General features: G+C 41.0%; 1 protein-coding gene across 5 annotated transcripts in view; it reads right to left on the bottom strand.

Moving 5' to 3' along the window:
- Window positions 1–16,305, bottom strand: part of ADD3 (adducin 3) — a 178,744-nt gene that overhangs the window by 3,243 nt on the left and 159,196 nt on the right. For 3 of the 5 annotated variants that reach the window (XM_048946180.1, XM_048946178.1, XM_048946179.1), the window contains 12 exons: window positions 10,296–10,434; window positions 9,315–9,466; window positions 9,110–9,190; window positions 7,678–7,827; window positions 6,614–6,757; window positions 6,427–6,525; window positions 5,784–5,966; window positions 5,279–5,536; window positions 4,101–4,220; window positions 3,129–3,218; window positions 1,649–1,772; window positions 362–457 (listed from right to left, as the gene is read on the bottom strand). In XM_048946180.1, the coding sequence (XP_048802137.1) occupies window positions 362–457; window positions 1,649–1,772; window positions 3,129–3,218; window positions 4,101–4,220; window positions 5,279–5,536; window positions 5,784–5,966; window positions 6,427–6,525; window positions 6,614–6,757; window positions 7,678–7,827; window positions 9,110–9,190; window positions 9,315–9,466; window positions 10,296–10,434 (1,636 nt within the window). Of the gene's footprint in view, window positions 1–361; window positions 458–1,648; window positions 1,773–3,128; window positions 3,219–4,100; window positions 4,221–5,278; window positions 5,537–5,783; window positions 5,967–6,426; window positions 6,526–6,613; window positions 6,758–7,677; window positions 7,828–9,109; window positions 9,191–9,314; window positions 9,467–10,295; window positions 10,438–16,305 lie in introns of all 5 variants that reach the window. The other 2 variants (XM_048946182.1, XM_048946181.1) reach the window with 2 other exon arrangements.

The following is a 16,305-nucleotide window of genomic DNA, read 5'->3' as shown; positions in this document are numbered from 1 at the left end:
CTTCAGTCTGTCTTTGCAGGAAAAGTGCTCCAACCCTTCGTGGCCCTCCTCTGGACCCTCTCCAAAAGCTTCACATCTTTCCTGTGTTAGAGGCTCACAACCAAAACCAAAACGTATCTATTTCCTCCTCCTCCTTATTAAGTAAAGTTCAGTACATCGCATGTTATTTTCCATTTGTGAGAATTACGTATCAGAAAAACTTGGGAAAGGCAATTTACTGGGTAGAGTCCCCACCAGCCTTTGGGAAAACAAGGCTCTTTTTTACTTATTCAGTGACATAGACGCATAAAGAACTCAGCAAAAAAGCAGATGACTCAGGTTATGAGAGCCATCAGCATTTTAGAGAAACTATACAGAATACCTTCTAATTTTTCTGGGACATTTTGCGGGGACTGAGTTTGTGACTGAATTTGTGACACAGATGAACCGTCATCTGAGAATAATTCCTGTTCAGCATCTGTAGGACAAGAGTTTGATTAGTAGCCATGCAGAAGTAAAAACAAAGCAAGCATGTCAGTACAAGTGGTACAAGATTTACAGCTCTGCTAGCATTGTGCTCTTTATACTGACAACATTAAGAAGCTACAGTGCACAGTTTAAATTACGTAGAATGATAGATTTACACATTTCATCTGCTAACAATCTTTTTATATTAGTTCATTAGTACAAAGCACAAAAAAGAGGGAAGGTTTGCATTCCTTTGCGTTTCACATAGCATGCCCTGTGGTTTTATCTAGCCTTAAGTCACACACGCTGCTGATAGAATAGGCTACCATGCTATACCCCTATGTGGTATATAGCAAAGTTGGTTTATTACACAATACTAATGAAAAAAAAAAAGCATAGTAAGTGATACTGTAAAAAAAAAACAAAACAATAATGAATTAGTAATTTCCTGCACAATAGCAGTACTGGATAAAAGATGTAAAAAGTAAAAGCAGATGAGTCTAGCACATTGGGAGAATAAAGGAAAAATTAAAGAAGCAAAGATCAAACATCTTGCAAAACTTCTGGAGGTAATAAATTACGAACGAGCTCAAAAAGCACTGGAATTTGAAGGTCAGAAAGCAGAGAATCTATTGACAGAGCTGCACCAAATGCGAAGCAGCACAGCATATTTTTGTTCTCAGGGAGAGCTCAGTGGGTTTTTCCTGTGAATTCTGACACTTGAACTGGCATAAAACAAACCTCGAGATGACAAAGATTTTCTTCTACCTTGTCACATTTTTCATAATTAAGTGGCAAAAAATCATTTTCAGAGAGTCAAGTGTTCATCATGTATCATTTAGATAACAGAACTTCCACAAGTGCAGAAGGTTACAGATTAGTTTACAATCATTATCATCACAGGCGGTCACAGCTCAGCTGGACAGGATCCTCAGCAATGCAATCCAACTCTGAAACTAACTTCAAGGAGGACAGAGTGAATGATGGGCTTTTCCATGCTAACTTATTGTACAGTTCTATGAAAAAGGTCATTATGTTACAGCATGTTTTTGTCTTTCACTGCTTTAATTTTAGCATGAACTAAATTAAATAAAGAAAAAACAAAAGAATTCTACTTCCTCAAGGAATGACTGTTACATTTTAACAGTAGATATGAAATATAAATGAACTGATGATAGAAATGCAAACCCCAACCACTGACCTTCCAGCCCTAGCTGCTTGCGTTCAATTGTTTTCTTGTACTCTTCCAGTTCCTTTTCTGTGAGATGGCTGAACGGGTTGGGTGGTGCTGGTGGTGCGTGCTCATCATCTTCAAATTGCATTGGCTTGGAGAAAGAAAACCAAAAACTTAAAAGTTACAAAGAAAGCAAGCAGCATGCACATGGCAAATAGTATGATGACTCCAAACCTAAAGAGAGAGAATACAGAAGAAAAAAAAAGCAAACAACAGCAAGGCCAAAGTTACCCTGTTTAATGGACGTTTACACAGTAACTATAAATCACAATTCATTCATAATGGCACAATCACTATTTGAGTGGGGTTTTTTTGTTTTTGTTTTAAATGAAGGGGAACAGCTTCAAAAGAAACGTGTACCTCAATAATTACTGTTCAGGGACTTAGATTCTCTTCAGAAGTGAAAATTTTTCAACAATAGGGATTCAAATGTAACACTTCCTATATTTTTTTGCAGATGCTCCAAGTATTCTAGGATGTTTCTGTGAGAAAGTTGCTGTGCTCATGCTACAGTTTAGGAACCTAACTGGAAGACGTCTTCTGAGATTAAACTTATAATAACAAAATTAAAATTATACTCGTATTCAGAGACAACTAATCTGGAAAATATTCTTTTTGACTGAGATAAACATGCAAACTCTGTATCATTGCAAAAGAATATTGGAAGCCAAAATGAAGAAATAAATGGTTGCCTAGAGAGGCGGTGAACACATTGCCCTTAGAGATGCCCAAGGTCAGAATGGAGGGGCTCTGAGCACCTGATGGAGCCACAGATGTCTCTGTTCACTGAAGGGGAGTTGGACCAGATGGCCTTTAAGGGTCCCTTCCAATTCCAACAATTCTGTGCAGTAACTCACGAATGGTGAGAAACTTAAAATTATTGAATGCCAACTCTAGTTCAACGTGGTTTGTTACATACCTTACCAGAGATATCCATCTTAAACAGAATTAACTATATTCTATTCAAGACAAGACTGGTAAGAAACCAGAAACCCTCTCTCACTCTCACTCCATTAGAAGCCTGTTTCCAATGGCAGCTGTCTTCTGCATGGTCCCATCCCACCTTTTAAATTCATGTCATTTCTGAGCCTGAAATGATTTTCTTTAGCAGTGAGTTCCACAGAAAAATGAGAAGTTATTTTTGGCACTGTGCAATGCAAATCCATCATTCTGCAGCTTAAATGGTCTTAGAGAAGGCTCCCACTACAATATTAAAGACAGGTATGTCTATTATGCATATCTCCATCTGAAACTAACATTTTATACCTCTGAGATAAAAAAACATGCGCCTACATGAATAGAACACATTACACATTCAATACTTGGCATTAAAATTGCCAGTTCTAACTAAGTATTTAGAAAGAAAACAGCCCAGAAGTGAAGCCTGAAAGAAAGCAAGGCAAAATAACCCAAATACACATAAATCAGTGAATGATGCCCTACTCACCGGACTTGGCTTTTTATCCACAACGATCCCAGCAAGCAGCTGAGACTGTGGTCCTGCTGTCTTCAGATCGTATCGATTTTGCTCCCGAATCTATAGAGAGACAGACCAAACATAAATATAAACAGAAAAATAGACCAGATACAAACATTACACAGTAGAAAAAACGGGAGTCAACTAACTAATGAGACAGTGAATTCAGAGAGTCTTAAAATCACTGTCTGGAACTTGTAGCATTAATCTCTGGATGACCACAAGATGCCTTGCCAGCCCTAAGGAAGGGAGTTGTTCCTTCTGACTCCAGTTCAATCCCCACAGATACTGATAGGGTGCTTTCCAAAAAATAAAAGATTCTGTAATCACATGGAAAGCGTCCCAAGTATCTGCTAGCACAGTAAAGCCCAGGGTGGAGTATTTGGTCAGCCTAACAGTTAGCGCCTTATGTGCTGGAAGGGAAAAGCAGTGAGATATCTGTGATTACAGAGAGGTCCAACAATCTTTCATTTTCTTTTCTTTTTTTTTTTTTTTCTTTTCCTTTCTATTGCCAAAAGGGAGTGAAGTGGGGCAGAGATACTCCAGTTTAATACATGCTAGAAGAATTAGCACAGAGCAGAGCTCGCGTGAGACTGAATTGTGCTGCATCCGATTTACAGCAATTTGGTTCATGCTGGCACCTAATTATCCACTAAATATAATGTTAAATGATGGGGACTACCATTTCCAATCTATCATTTACAGAGCCAATGGTCATCATTCACCAAACTATTGCATTCAAAATTTGTATGTACGTAGCATATACATACACAGAATTCATGTAATCACATGTTTAAATACAGGCTTTTTAGTGCCAAAATCACATCAGAAACTTCCTACTAAAAAACAGAACACTTGAAAATGTTAGGTTACTGTTTGACATTATTTAACAAATAACTATATATAGAAATGGTACAGTTTTACTCATTACGCATCCTTTACCTTATTTCTCTTTTCCAGCACTTCACTGGGGTTTGTGTTTAAAGGAACAAACTGGTTTGGATCTTCAATTTTGATTGGTGTTCCTCCACTAGTCTTGGAAGAGTCGTCAGCTTTCATCCACTTAAAGGAAAAAAAGAATTGCACAGCATGATGGGGATGGACATTTCTCAGTGCTGTTTTATGGCTAAAGAGGAGAAGTAAAGAGGAGCCTTCCTGACTCTATTTTCAGTTTCACGTGACATCCATGGAATACCCCCAAATCCTCACAAGTTTGTATGCTTACCCAGGGAAATCTAAGTTGCCTTGAGCACATACCACCCAGATCACTTTTAATGAACACCAAAACACACTCCTGTATAACACAATGCTAACTACCTACTAATGAAGCCGTGTTCAGAAGGCATCATGCTTCCTATCCACTAGCACATTGATCTCCTGGTTCCAGAGCTCATCCATCCTCTCTCATTTCCTCATTCACCTTCCACCTCTGCTAATCACACATTCTGGAGCTTTATTCCTCTGAAGCGAGGATTCATATCTTGTTGAGGATATTTCTCCCAAACACAAGTGCAGAAGCTTGCTAGCCTGCCAGCAGGAGGAGCTGATGCTTTACGGTTGTGCTGTGCAAATAGGAGCAGGACAGCAAATAATGTGCTCCTCAGCCCTGCAAAATAAGTGCTGCTCTCCAGGCTGGAAACAGTGGAAGCAGGAGGAAAAGGCTCAATCACCATGAGGAGTAACAACAGCATACTCTTTAGAGCCTGTTTTCAGCAGGCTCACAAACAGGAAAAGGATAGTCAGTGGCAAATCAGACCCTGCAGAGATGAGAGCAGCTTACAGGTGATTAAAAACCCTCTTATATTTGGTGGATAGTTTAAGACATAAAAACATACAGCAGAAAAATTATTTTCTGTCTTAGGAATTGGAGGAGCTCAATGCAAAGGCAAAATAATTGCTTATTTCTTAATGTAAACCGTTGCTCTTCCAAAGAAAGGCAATGCCCAAATTATTGAGGGCCATTAGTACTGATGTCACTAAACCTCCCACAAACCTATTTCCTCCTGCTTCATTAACTGATTTGCTAATCCTGTTAAAGAGGTCTTGAAAAGAGCTATGTGCAGTCTGCTTTTTCCCAAGCAGTATAAAACCAGAACAGCTGTCCTAAAGTATTGACCCACCGTGATCTTGGTCCTGGGACTTGCTTCCCCATTCCAGGACTCCTCAGGCACATTTACTTTCAAGTACGTGTTTGGGGAGTTCAGCCATCTTGTCTTTTCCCTCTGTTGTCTCTGTGCCAGGAATTTCAGTGGGGAGAGCGGGACTGCATCGTCTTCAAAGGAAAAGGCAGTCACAGTGGCTGGGATCTCAACGTCACTCTTATGTCTGGGCTTTTCCCTGACTAAGGGTTGTCTGTAGGCATAGCCAGTTCTGTATCCCTATGGAGAAGGAAAAAGAAAATAATGATAATTTAAGAAATAGGAAATTAAAAAAAAATTGAAAAAGTAACTGAAGAAGTAATCAGGTTTTTTTGTGCTGTCCTACATGCCTTGGGTTGAGAAGTTGTCCTACCTTCATTTTCAAACTTGCAAAGAAACCAGAAAGAATCATTTGCCATACAGCAGCTGATCCTACACTCAGAAGCTTACAAAGGCTGCCCGGATGTTGCCACAAGTGTGTTCTCACCAGGTTGTCCAGCATCCGCATGAGAGCTTCAAACTCCTGCTCCCCTACTTTCCATTTTTGCTGTGAAGACATATTAACTCCTCCTCCTCCACCTGCTGCCACACCATGCGTGAAAGGCTTGAACTTCTGCAGATCCAGTAGTAGGAGATTGTCTATCCCACCTGCTCCAGCTAATGCATGAACCTGAAAGACATCAATGAGTGTTACTTCACTTGCAGACATGCTTTTGGATTCTCTGCTTTTCTGAATAAACAAGAGAAACACAAATGCCTGCTGCAGTATGTCTCAGGCTTTCTTCTGTGAACATATAATATATAGCAGGTGATTCCTACTGAAAGGATGATAATGTATGCTAATTATCACACTCTAAAAGGAGTGAACTCAAACACAACTACTCAGAATACCCTAAGAAAGTCTTTTTTCATCACACTATTAAACTTTTTTTTTTAAATACACATTTCAAAATGAATGAGCAATTGAACTCAACATGAATGTCAGGGTGAGGGAGTGCTATTCACTCCTCCCCTCCAAACACATACTTGGGAATGTGACAGGAAATACATAAAAGCAAAGTGATGAAGTTCTGGGGATGGGCTTAAGCCCCAGTTATGGAAGATGAAGACGGTTGTGTATTCTTGCTCACCTGTGTTTCACAGGCCAGTTGCACGTTGAAAATATAGTGGAATGCTTCTTCCAGTGTCTCTCCTAGAGCTACAACACCATGGTTTCTCAAAACTAATACCTGGTAAATGAAGACACTAATGTTAAATGGTAGAAACTGTCACAGGACATGAAAATTGCCTTTGGGAAGCTTGAATGAGGCTGAATACCTTGCAACTGGGTCCAAGTACTTTCTGAAGCTGAATTCTCTCTTCCTGATCATCGAGAGAACCCTGGTAGTTGTAATAAGCAACATCTCCCAGAATCAGGGCCTCCTGTGATATTGGAAGGATGCCGCACTTCATAGATGAAACCTATTTCAAGAAAATGATGTACTGATAATTAGGGGAAAAAATTAAACTCTTAAAACCCACAGCATAACACGCAACTCTTAGCAAACTGTGACTTTGCCAGAAAAAGAGACACTGCATAGTGAGAAAGTTGAGAAATAGTATCTCTTTAGGCTTTCGCTACTCTAAGTTACAAGAGGGTGACAGAACTGCTGCTACACAACCTTAGGACAGATTGATGATAGGAAAAGACAAATGAATCCCAAGTGAGTTTCTGTAAATTTTATCCACGTTTAATTTTCAACACAAGCAGACAAAATGTTTTTTCCTTCTTTCCCATACTTATAATTTCAAAGAACGTGTGTAAAAGAAGTTAGCCATTCCTTTATTTGTCTGTTGTCAAGAAATATTTACATATGTATTTACCTATTTATCTCAAATCAACGATTTCAAGCCTTCTTACATTTTTATAATTGTTGTATGAACCATTTTAACTTATATTTTATACATTTACTTATATTTTATATATAATCATATTTTAACTGCGATTTCTCAGTAGTGGAATAAATCCAAATTGAGCACAACTACTAATTAAGCCAGTTAAAATGGAGTTGTGTAATATAAATGATGATGCATACAGCAAATTACATGGTCAGAGATACTATAAATGAAGCCTGGATAACTATCTTTAGTTTCTTCAGCCTGAGCACAATCATATCCAAGCATCAGTTAATTACCATTCATTTCATTGCAGTAGCCCCACCCTCTCTGATTTCACAGCAGAGTTTTATTTTAAAGAGAAAAACAACAACGTGGAGCTTTGTTACAAACAAAACTAAAACCGCCACAAGCAATGATTCAGCTTCAGAAAGGTGATCTAGGTTCATAAGATTAACCTGTTGGTTTTTTTTTTTACTCTTCAAGCTAGGAGGAAGAAGACTTACAGCTGCTGTTGCAGGGGTATGTATGTGTATTATACACCTGACATCAGGGCGTGTGGAATAGATGGCCACGTGTGGACTGAATCCTGCATTGTCGATACTTAGAGTTGTACTGCCCTGGTCAACTACATCTCCCAGGATGTTTACCTTTATCTGGAAAAGTCAAACAAATGGACAACATTCAAGAAGTCTGCAACAACTGCAATTATTTGAGAACTTCCCTCCCCTTCTTACTTGATACCAAGTTTTCCCCATACTCTTCAGGCTTAGAGCATGAAAAAAGGAGAGCCACCTGTGTGTCATTATGCCATTCTGCAGACATCAGTAGCATTTGGAAGCCCTACCATGAAAGAAGACAAAATCCTGGTACACCATGCACTCCTCTTTGGTCAAGCTAATCTTTTGCTTAAAAGAAAGTCTCAGCAATTTGCAAACCAGAATCATAACTGGAATGGAAACCAACTACGAGAAAAGATCTGGTTCAACCTGTAAGAATATTGAGCGTGTTTATGTAAGCCTCTTCCAACCATGCAAGAAAGGAAAAAAAGACATCTTTGATATTTTCATGGAAATTGCATACAACTACAGATCACTACTGACAGCCTCTCGTAAGGGAGGCAATCTAATTCTTGGCATTTTAAAAACAACTTCATAAACACTTTCTAAACTTTGACTACGAAAAAAATTCAGCCAATAAATTTCCAATAAGAATATTAAATGTGCAGAGAACATACAAATTTGTAGAAAAATTAAAATAATAATTCCAGGATCAACATAAAACAACAGGAGCACATTAGGCAGTGTGTTTTTATTTTGGTTTTCTATTCCCTGCAAGGCTATTGGCCTACCAGTCTTCCAACCAATACCCCTGCCACCTCTTCCAACTGGAGATAGCATCTTCACAGATATGAACTGACATGAAGAAAATGTATGGCAGCATCTATATCAAAAGACACATGATTTTACAGCTACAGGATCCTAAATACCAACCTGTAATTTTACCTCGTTCCTTCGTAAGGACCAGGGAAGATTATTCAACTTTACTTCCCCATTTATAAAGATAAGAACTGATTCTACTGACACTACTCCTACAGAGTGATTTCATAAGAATTACCAGATTGTCAGGTTCTAAACGGTTGCTGCTACACTGAGGCTATTTAATGAGTTCCAGGAGACAGGAGAACAAAACTTTGCTGCCGTGCATTGATGTTGGAGACAGAGCAACAGAAAGCAAAGCTATATCCAAAAATAAATAACCAGAACAAAGGATGCTGCTATCTAAATAATTAATCAGCTTTGCATAGGGTGGGTAAACATTAAAAGCAACTACAATCAAGCAGTATGATTACAGCTAGGTCCATTTTAGTAGCCACAAAAGTATTTCAGAAAACAGGTTGAGCCTTGGTGGTGGTGTGAATGCAGGTGAATTACATACCAAATTGGAAGCTGAAGCTTCAGAAAAGGACAGACCTCTTGGAATGATTAGAATATGATCATGTTCTTTGCTTACTCTGACCTGAAACAGAGGGAAAAAACAAATGGATTACCAACTTATTTCTGAATTTATATTATCTGGGGGAAATTAATGTGACTGAACAGTAAGGTCCCAAATCAACATTCTCATTCTCTGAAATACTTACAGTGATGTAGGCATTTGGCAGATGTGCCCACCCAAACAAGTCAGCCAGTCTGTATAAACTGGCTAATTTGCAACGAGTAAGTTTTTCCCCCTTTACAAACGAGGAGGTGTCTATCCCAGGTAGATCATTGATGGGGGTAATCATTCCATGGCCTGAAAAACAGAAAAAGGTGGTAGTCAATCAATTAAATACCTCCCAGCTATGTTGTGATCTTCCAGAAGTAGTATATTTAAATTGTCAGCAGAGCAACACCAGCAACTATTAGACTGTATCTGCATTGCTGGGACTTCTAGGGTCTTTACCAAAACCTCCGTCACTTTTGACTTTGATTGCATGAACATCTTGCAAAGGGGTATTTCTCCCCTTCATGAGTGCACAATACCCCTTTGAGATACACTGCCTTTGCTTACAGGGAAAGTTACTACCAGGAGCGAGAAAAGGTTTGGGTTTTCAGTAGCAAGAGAATGCACACTTTGAGATTAGTCACCCTGCTCAAATCCCCAGGTAACGTTGCAGGGAACAGCTGGATCTGCAGGACTGGCTAGAGACATGGAGATAAGGCACTCTGAGCTCTCTGTCGTTCTTTTCCACTTACTCTGTTGTATGAACTCTAAGGAGCCATTTTGAGACCAGTTCTCAAAAGATGCTGAATGCCAACAGCTGCCACTGTGCCTCAGGCTTGTAAGCTCCCATATCAAGAATTCCACCCACAGTGCTCAGGCCAACTTCAGTACTGCAGGACTTGGGAAGCCTGGAACATCCCAGCAACGTTTTTGTAACTACAGCACATTCTAAAAGTGATTTTAAACTCTGGGAGATATCTGGATAACGATTCAGTTTGGCTGGCAATTCCCCATTTTTACAACTTATATGCAAAAGTAGAAAAATAATGTCATGTCTTAGTTTACACTCACATTAAATTTCACTGGAAATAGTAAAAACAAAGAGAAAAAGTGGCATTCAAAGGCACATTTCACTTACTGAGTGAAGATGAGGAAAAACCTGCAAAAGAGCTTGCTGTAATGTAATCAGCAATCTGCTGTAATGCAAGCAGCCCAGTTGGGTTATTGCCTTTCTTCATCTGTTCTTGAATAAGGCATTCCAGATCTTCTCTAAAAGCCTGTGGAAACATTTGAGAATCATCAAGGAAACCTGGATTTGATAGAAGTAAGATTGTTATAGGTGGGGCTGGTAGATCTGCCTGTTATTAATGTTACATGACACTTCCCCTTAGACCTTGTTTTTAGTGCCTATAACTCTGCCAAACTTTAATCATCTGATCTCAACTTTGTATGCTAAATATTAGCAATTTATGGGCTAGAGGGGAAAGAAGTTTGGTTAACCATTTCCAAGAAGAAGACAAGGTAAAATATATTTCTGCAAATGTCTGTATCAACAATTAAAGAATTAAACTATTCGCCATAGTTTTGAAGAAGTACTTCAAATCTGACTGGGATATGTTGCTTTTAGTGCTGGCTATTTTTTTCTTTTAAATTCACTAATCCCTCTGAAAATCCATCCAAATTTGATAAAGTTATAAACACATGGAAACCTGGAGTTCATCCACGCTCAAGTAGGATTGCAGACATGCAAAATCTAGAAGGAAAGTCTACTTCTTTCTTTCTCCTCGGGGGAAAAGCCCTTCGCTCTTTCCCCAGTATAAAGTGTCCACAACCCCAACAAGATAAACTCATGCCAAATACATTATAAGAAGGGTTTTCACTGTATCAAATTTCATATACTTAGCACTGTGGACCAAGCCTGTTCCTTCCAGAAGGCAGATGAACCACCACTCATAACAAGCGCCAGTCTTAGGACTACTTCAGTCTTGATGTTTCTAGACTAAATAAATTCCGTTCTTTCAAATTTTTCTTAGTGGCTTTGTTTCCTAACCCTCTCATTATTTTTTTGGCAGTATTCCTCTAGCTTTTGTCTGAACACGCAGGACACAGAGCTGCACATACCACCAGCTAAGGTGTATGGTGAATGCTCTTACTGGTTCATTCCAGAAAGACATTTGGTGTCTGTACAGTGCAACTGACTCCTATTATAACTCCAGGCTACTCCCTTCATGTAATTGCTTCTTACAGTTTGCCTGCCTTAGTAATTATTTAGTCTCAATTAAAAAGGAAAAGAGTTCTGCAAGGCCAGTGTAATTTCTTCACTGAATTTTAATTCAGTTCTCTTGGTTGGGTAAAATCCATCAGTTCCATGACATTCCCATATGCTCATGACTGCTGTTGAACCGAGTATTGCTACCACACTCCCCAAAATATCTGCAGGAATCTGCTTGACTTGGCCTTTCAGATGGGCATCCACAGCTACATTTAATTTTCAAGCACAGGCACTGTACTGTTTTCTCAAAGTAATCTCACTGGGATCACATGCACCTGAGACTTGCCAGATGCCCACAGATAAAGCCATGTGGAATGACTGTGAGGTAAACTGCTGTATGGATTTCTTGGTGCAGATGGGGTGCATGTAGAATCCCCACCAAATAATTCACAGCCCCTTACTGGTCTTAAGACACATGGGCAAAATCTGATTTTTCTCTTCAGTGTCTGCTGCAGATAAGATCTATTCATCAAGCCTAGGGAAAGGTAGGGGAAAAAGGAGAAAGGGGAAATTGAGTGAAAAAAGGAACCTAATGGGGGCCGGGAGGAAAGAGGTGTGTCAGCACTAGAAGCCCATAAGGGTAAATAATGGAGGTAATTATGCGGGGATAATTACTAGCAAGGTAAACAAACATTTGGGGAAAACAGCAAGTGGTTGGAGAAAATAACCAGCACTAACAGCAGTAGAGAAAGGAGGAAAGAATAGCAAGAGGTTTGGCAAAGAATAAGACAGCTCAGTAGGAGGAAGGAAGATCTCTAGACAGAAGGACTCCCCGGGGGAAGGAGTGTTATACAGTGAGGGACTGAGGGAGACAGAAGTGAGAGTAATGGCTTAAGAGTTAGAAACAGGTGAACAATACAAATGGAGGGGATGGAATGCAAAGCGAAGACTGGAATACAGTGAAAACTTTGAAGAAAGATTAATGGAACAAAGTAAGAAAATTCTTTGTTATGGCATAGCCCAGCATCGCTCCTTCAGCACTGTGAGCATCACTTAGGGTAGGTAACTGTGAAGGCTTCTCCCACCCACCCAATTCAGCTCCAAGGATAGTCTCTCTTAATGGTGACTCAAGGTGCTCAAGCAGCAGAGCAGGACCACCCATTTTCTCAGCACAGTGAGCACCTTCCTCAGTCTGGAGCCTGAACATGGCCACAAACCCAGCGGTGCTGGAGGCCAGATGTGCAGCCATGTTTCTTACTGCCATGCACATAACTTTTGACTGCACCACACTTGTCTCTTCCCCATGCCCCATTTAACACTCAGTGGTTGGTCCACAATAGAAAATAAATTCAGTATTTTTCCTCTTTTCATAGCTCAGCACATAGCCCTGTGCTTTATCTGCATGCCTTTCATACCCTGTTGTGATTACAATTATTATTTATCTGACAAGATTTTCTCTGGGGCAGACAATTACCGTAAATCTAAATGCTTCACAAGCATTAACTTGCTAATCCCCAAAACATGCCTTTAAGGTGAAGCAGGGCACTGTCATTGCTTTTACAGAACAGCAAGGGTGCTGAGGTCCGACAGTCCCACTGATCTGGGATATTCACTGTGAGATGCTCAGGGCCTGATTTGCAGAGCACTCAGCAACATGTAGCTATTCACATACTCAATGCCCAATTCTTGGTGAAGGCTGGAGCACAACTCTGAGTGTCTGACACCCCGGGGCTGAGTCTCAGGGGAACAAGCTGGAGACACAAAGCCCAAAACCCAGGAGGCCATGCAGTATTGCTAGTGTCAGTTGGAATGAGGTGCTGAGGCCAGAAAGGAACCTGGGTACTTCCTGCACTGCAACCAAAGAGGCTTACAGCACTGGATGGGGCTGTGAATAACATGATGTAGTGCCTGATTTAATGGCTGGCAACTCCGCCCACTGCAGGGATTTAGAACTACATGATCCTTGAGGCTCCTTCCAATCCAAGCCATTCCATGATTCCCTGACATTCAGACACGTGTGATCTCTGTGTAAGATATAGGGATTTCTCATGTAACTAAAAAAAAGGATTTTGGTGACTAAACAGCTCACAGCTGCATACAGAAAGAAGCCAAAGAGTCCAACCTGTATGTTTTACCAACCTGCCTGGAAGAGAACAATAACCAGAGGCACTTTCTTAGCCTTTGCACATCGTATTTCTGAGCTTACAGAAAGCTTTAGAACAATAAAACAACCTCACAACAAGAGATTTTGTGGCAGCTTACTTCACTCTGTTCCTAAGCTTCACAACACAACTGCTGCTCTGCTCTCAGAGACCTGCCAGAACCAGCCATTACAGAATCACAGAATCATAGGGGTTGGAAGGGACCAGAGACCATCGAGTCCAACCCCCTGCCAAAGCAGGTTCCCTACAGCAGGTCGCACAAGCAGGTGTCCAGGTGGGTCTGGAATATCTTCAGAGAAGGAGACTCCACCACCTCCCTGGGCAGCCTGTTCCAGTGCTCCGTCACCCTCACTGTAAAGAAGTTCTTGTGCACATTTGTGTGGAACTTCCTATGCTGCAGTTTCTGGCCATTTCCTCTCGTCCTGTCTCCACATACTGCTGAAAACAGTCCGTCCTAGCCATTCTGGCCCCCACACCTTAGATACTTACAGACCTGGATCAGGTCCCCTCTCAGTCTCCTTTTCTCAAGGCTGAACAGACCCAGTTCACTCAGCCTTTCCTCATAGGGGAGATGCTCCAGGCCCTTCACCATCTTCGTGGCCCTCCGCTGGACTCTTTCCAAGAGATCCCTGTCTTTTTTGTACTGGGAGCCCAGAACTGGACGCAGTACTCCAGATGAGGTCTTACCAGGGCAGAGTAGAGGGGGAGGATCACCTCCCTCGACCTGCTGGCCACGCTCTTTTTAATGCACCCCAGGATGCCATTGGCCCTCTTGGCCACAAGGGCACACTGCTGGCCACCGTTGTCCACCAGGACACCCAGGTCCCTCTCCACAGAGCTCCTCTCCAGCAGCTCATCCCCCAACCCGTACTCGTGCATGCAATTATTCCTCCCTAGATGCAAGACTACACTTGCTTTTGTTAAACCTTATCTGGTTTCTTACTGCCCAGCTCTCCAGCCTGTCCAGGTCTCACTGAATGGCAGCACAGCCTCCAGGCATGTCAGCCAATCCTCCCAACTTCGTATCATCAGCAAACTTGCTGAGGGTGGCCACTCATCTCATGGGTGGCCACCTCATCAAGGTCATTGATGAAGATGCTGAACAAGACCGGACCCAGCACCGACCTCTGAGGAATACTGCTAGTAATTCCAGCCCCAGTGCTCTTCTCTCTTAGTGGCTCACCACATGGCTACAGTTCTATGGCACTTTTTCCTTCTATTACCATGATCTATTAGGACAGCAGAGACAATGACTGGACAATATATTTCATCCACAAGTAACCCTAACCCTTTATTTTCAGACTCTGCCATTCCAAGACATTGAATTACTCCTCAAATGTTCCTAAAAGAGGCCCCTGCACAAAAATTATACCATCTCACACTCGGGAAGGCTGAAATACTCCTTTACTCTTGTTTATAATCTGTATATAAGGAAATTGCACATTTGTAGTCTCAGAGGGGCCATGTGGAAGACAGAATTCATGAAATTTATGTCAGTATTTGCTTGGGAGGAGATGGAGAAAAACAGTTATCTGTGTTACATTAAATCACTCTCAATTCAGCAAGGACTATAGAAAGGATCTGCAAAAACATTCACAGCAAATTCCTATTCGTTGTATCCAGACTTTTTTTTTTTCTTTTTAACTTGTCTGAGGAATGTCTATTGCAGGAAAAAAAAAGATAGCATAATGTATTTTGGACAACTTTTGATGGAAAGATTTATTTTATTGTTATTATTCTGCCGCCTGCACTATTTTCATTCTTCTTATCTCAGCTTTGTTATCCAGAGTTAATGCAGTAGTGTCTCTTACACACTGAGGATACTACAGGTGAGGATCTGTGGTTTAACAAAGTCGTTGATAACAGAACAACAAGCTTTCCTTAAAAGTAATTTCAGGAACATCAGAAAATTGGGACAATCCAGGGCAAGTATCAGATAGGCAGATTTGGGATGAATGGCAAAGTTAATAAGTTGAAATATGGATACAATACAATGAAGTATGCTACTTATCTACATGCCAGTGCACAACAATAATATCTAGCAGACAGCAGTATTCAGCGCCACACATGACTCTATGTATGTTTCCATACTTCTATTAACTCTTCTTTGCTTCTCTCTCTTTACTGCTAAGACTGCTCTTCAAGAATCCCAGGCCCTGGAGGTAAGAGAGTCTGGGGAGAGGAAGACTTCCCTGTTGTCAAAGAGGATCTGGTCAGAGATTGCTTAGGCAAACTCTACGCACACAAATCCATGGGCCCTGATGGGATGCAGCTATGTGTGAGTGCTGAGAAAGCAGAAGTGATTGCTGAACTGCTCTCTGTTTCCTTTGAAAGCTCATGTAGAATAGGAGAGGTGCCTGAAGGCTGGAGGATAGCCAGTGTCACTCTAGTCTTCAAAAAGGGCGAGAAGGAGGAGCTGGGAAACTACAGGCCAGTCAGCCTCACTTCTGTTCCTGGAAAGGTGACGGAACAACTTGCTCTGGATGTCATTTCCAAGCAAGCGGAGGAGAAGAATGTTATCAGGAGAAATCAATGTGGATTCACCAAGAAGAAATCACACTTGAGCAGGCTGGTAGCTTTCTATGTCATGACCAGCTGGGTAGATGAGGGAACAGCAGTGGATGTTGTGTACTTTGATTTCAGCATGACTTTTCACACTCTCTCCCATAACATCCTCATAGGTAAGCCTAGGAAGTGTGAGATAGATGAGCAGACAGTGAGGCGGACTGAGAACTGGCCCACTGGAAGAACTTGGATGGTTGTCATCAACACTG

This window comes from Lagopus muta, chromosome 5 (genome assembly GCF_023343835.1).
Source record: "Lagopus muta isolate bLagMut1 chromosome 5, bLagMut1 primary, whole genome shotgun sequence".
NCBI classification, from domain to species: Eukaryota; Metazoa; Chordata; class Aves; order Galliformes; family Phasianidae; genus Lagopus; species Lagopus muta.
This window is presented reverse-complemented; position numbering and strand designations above follow the sequence as displayed.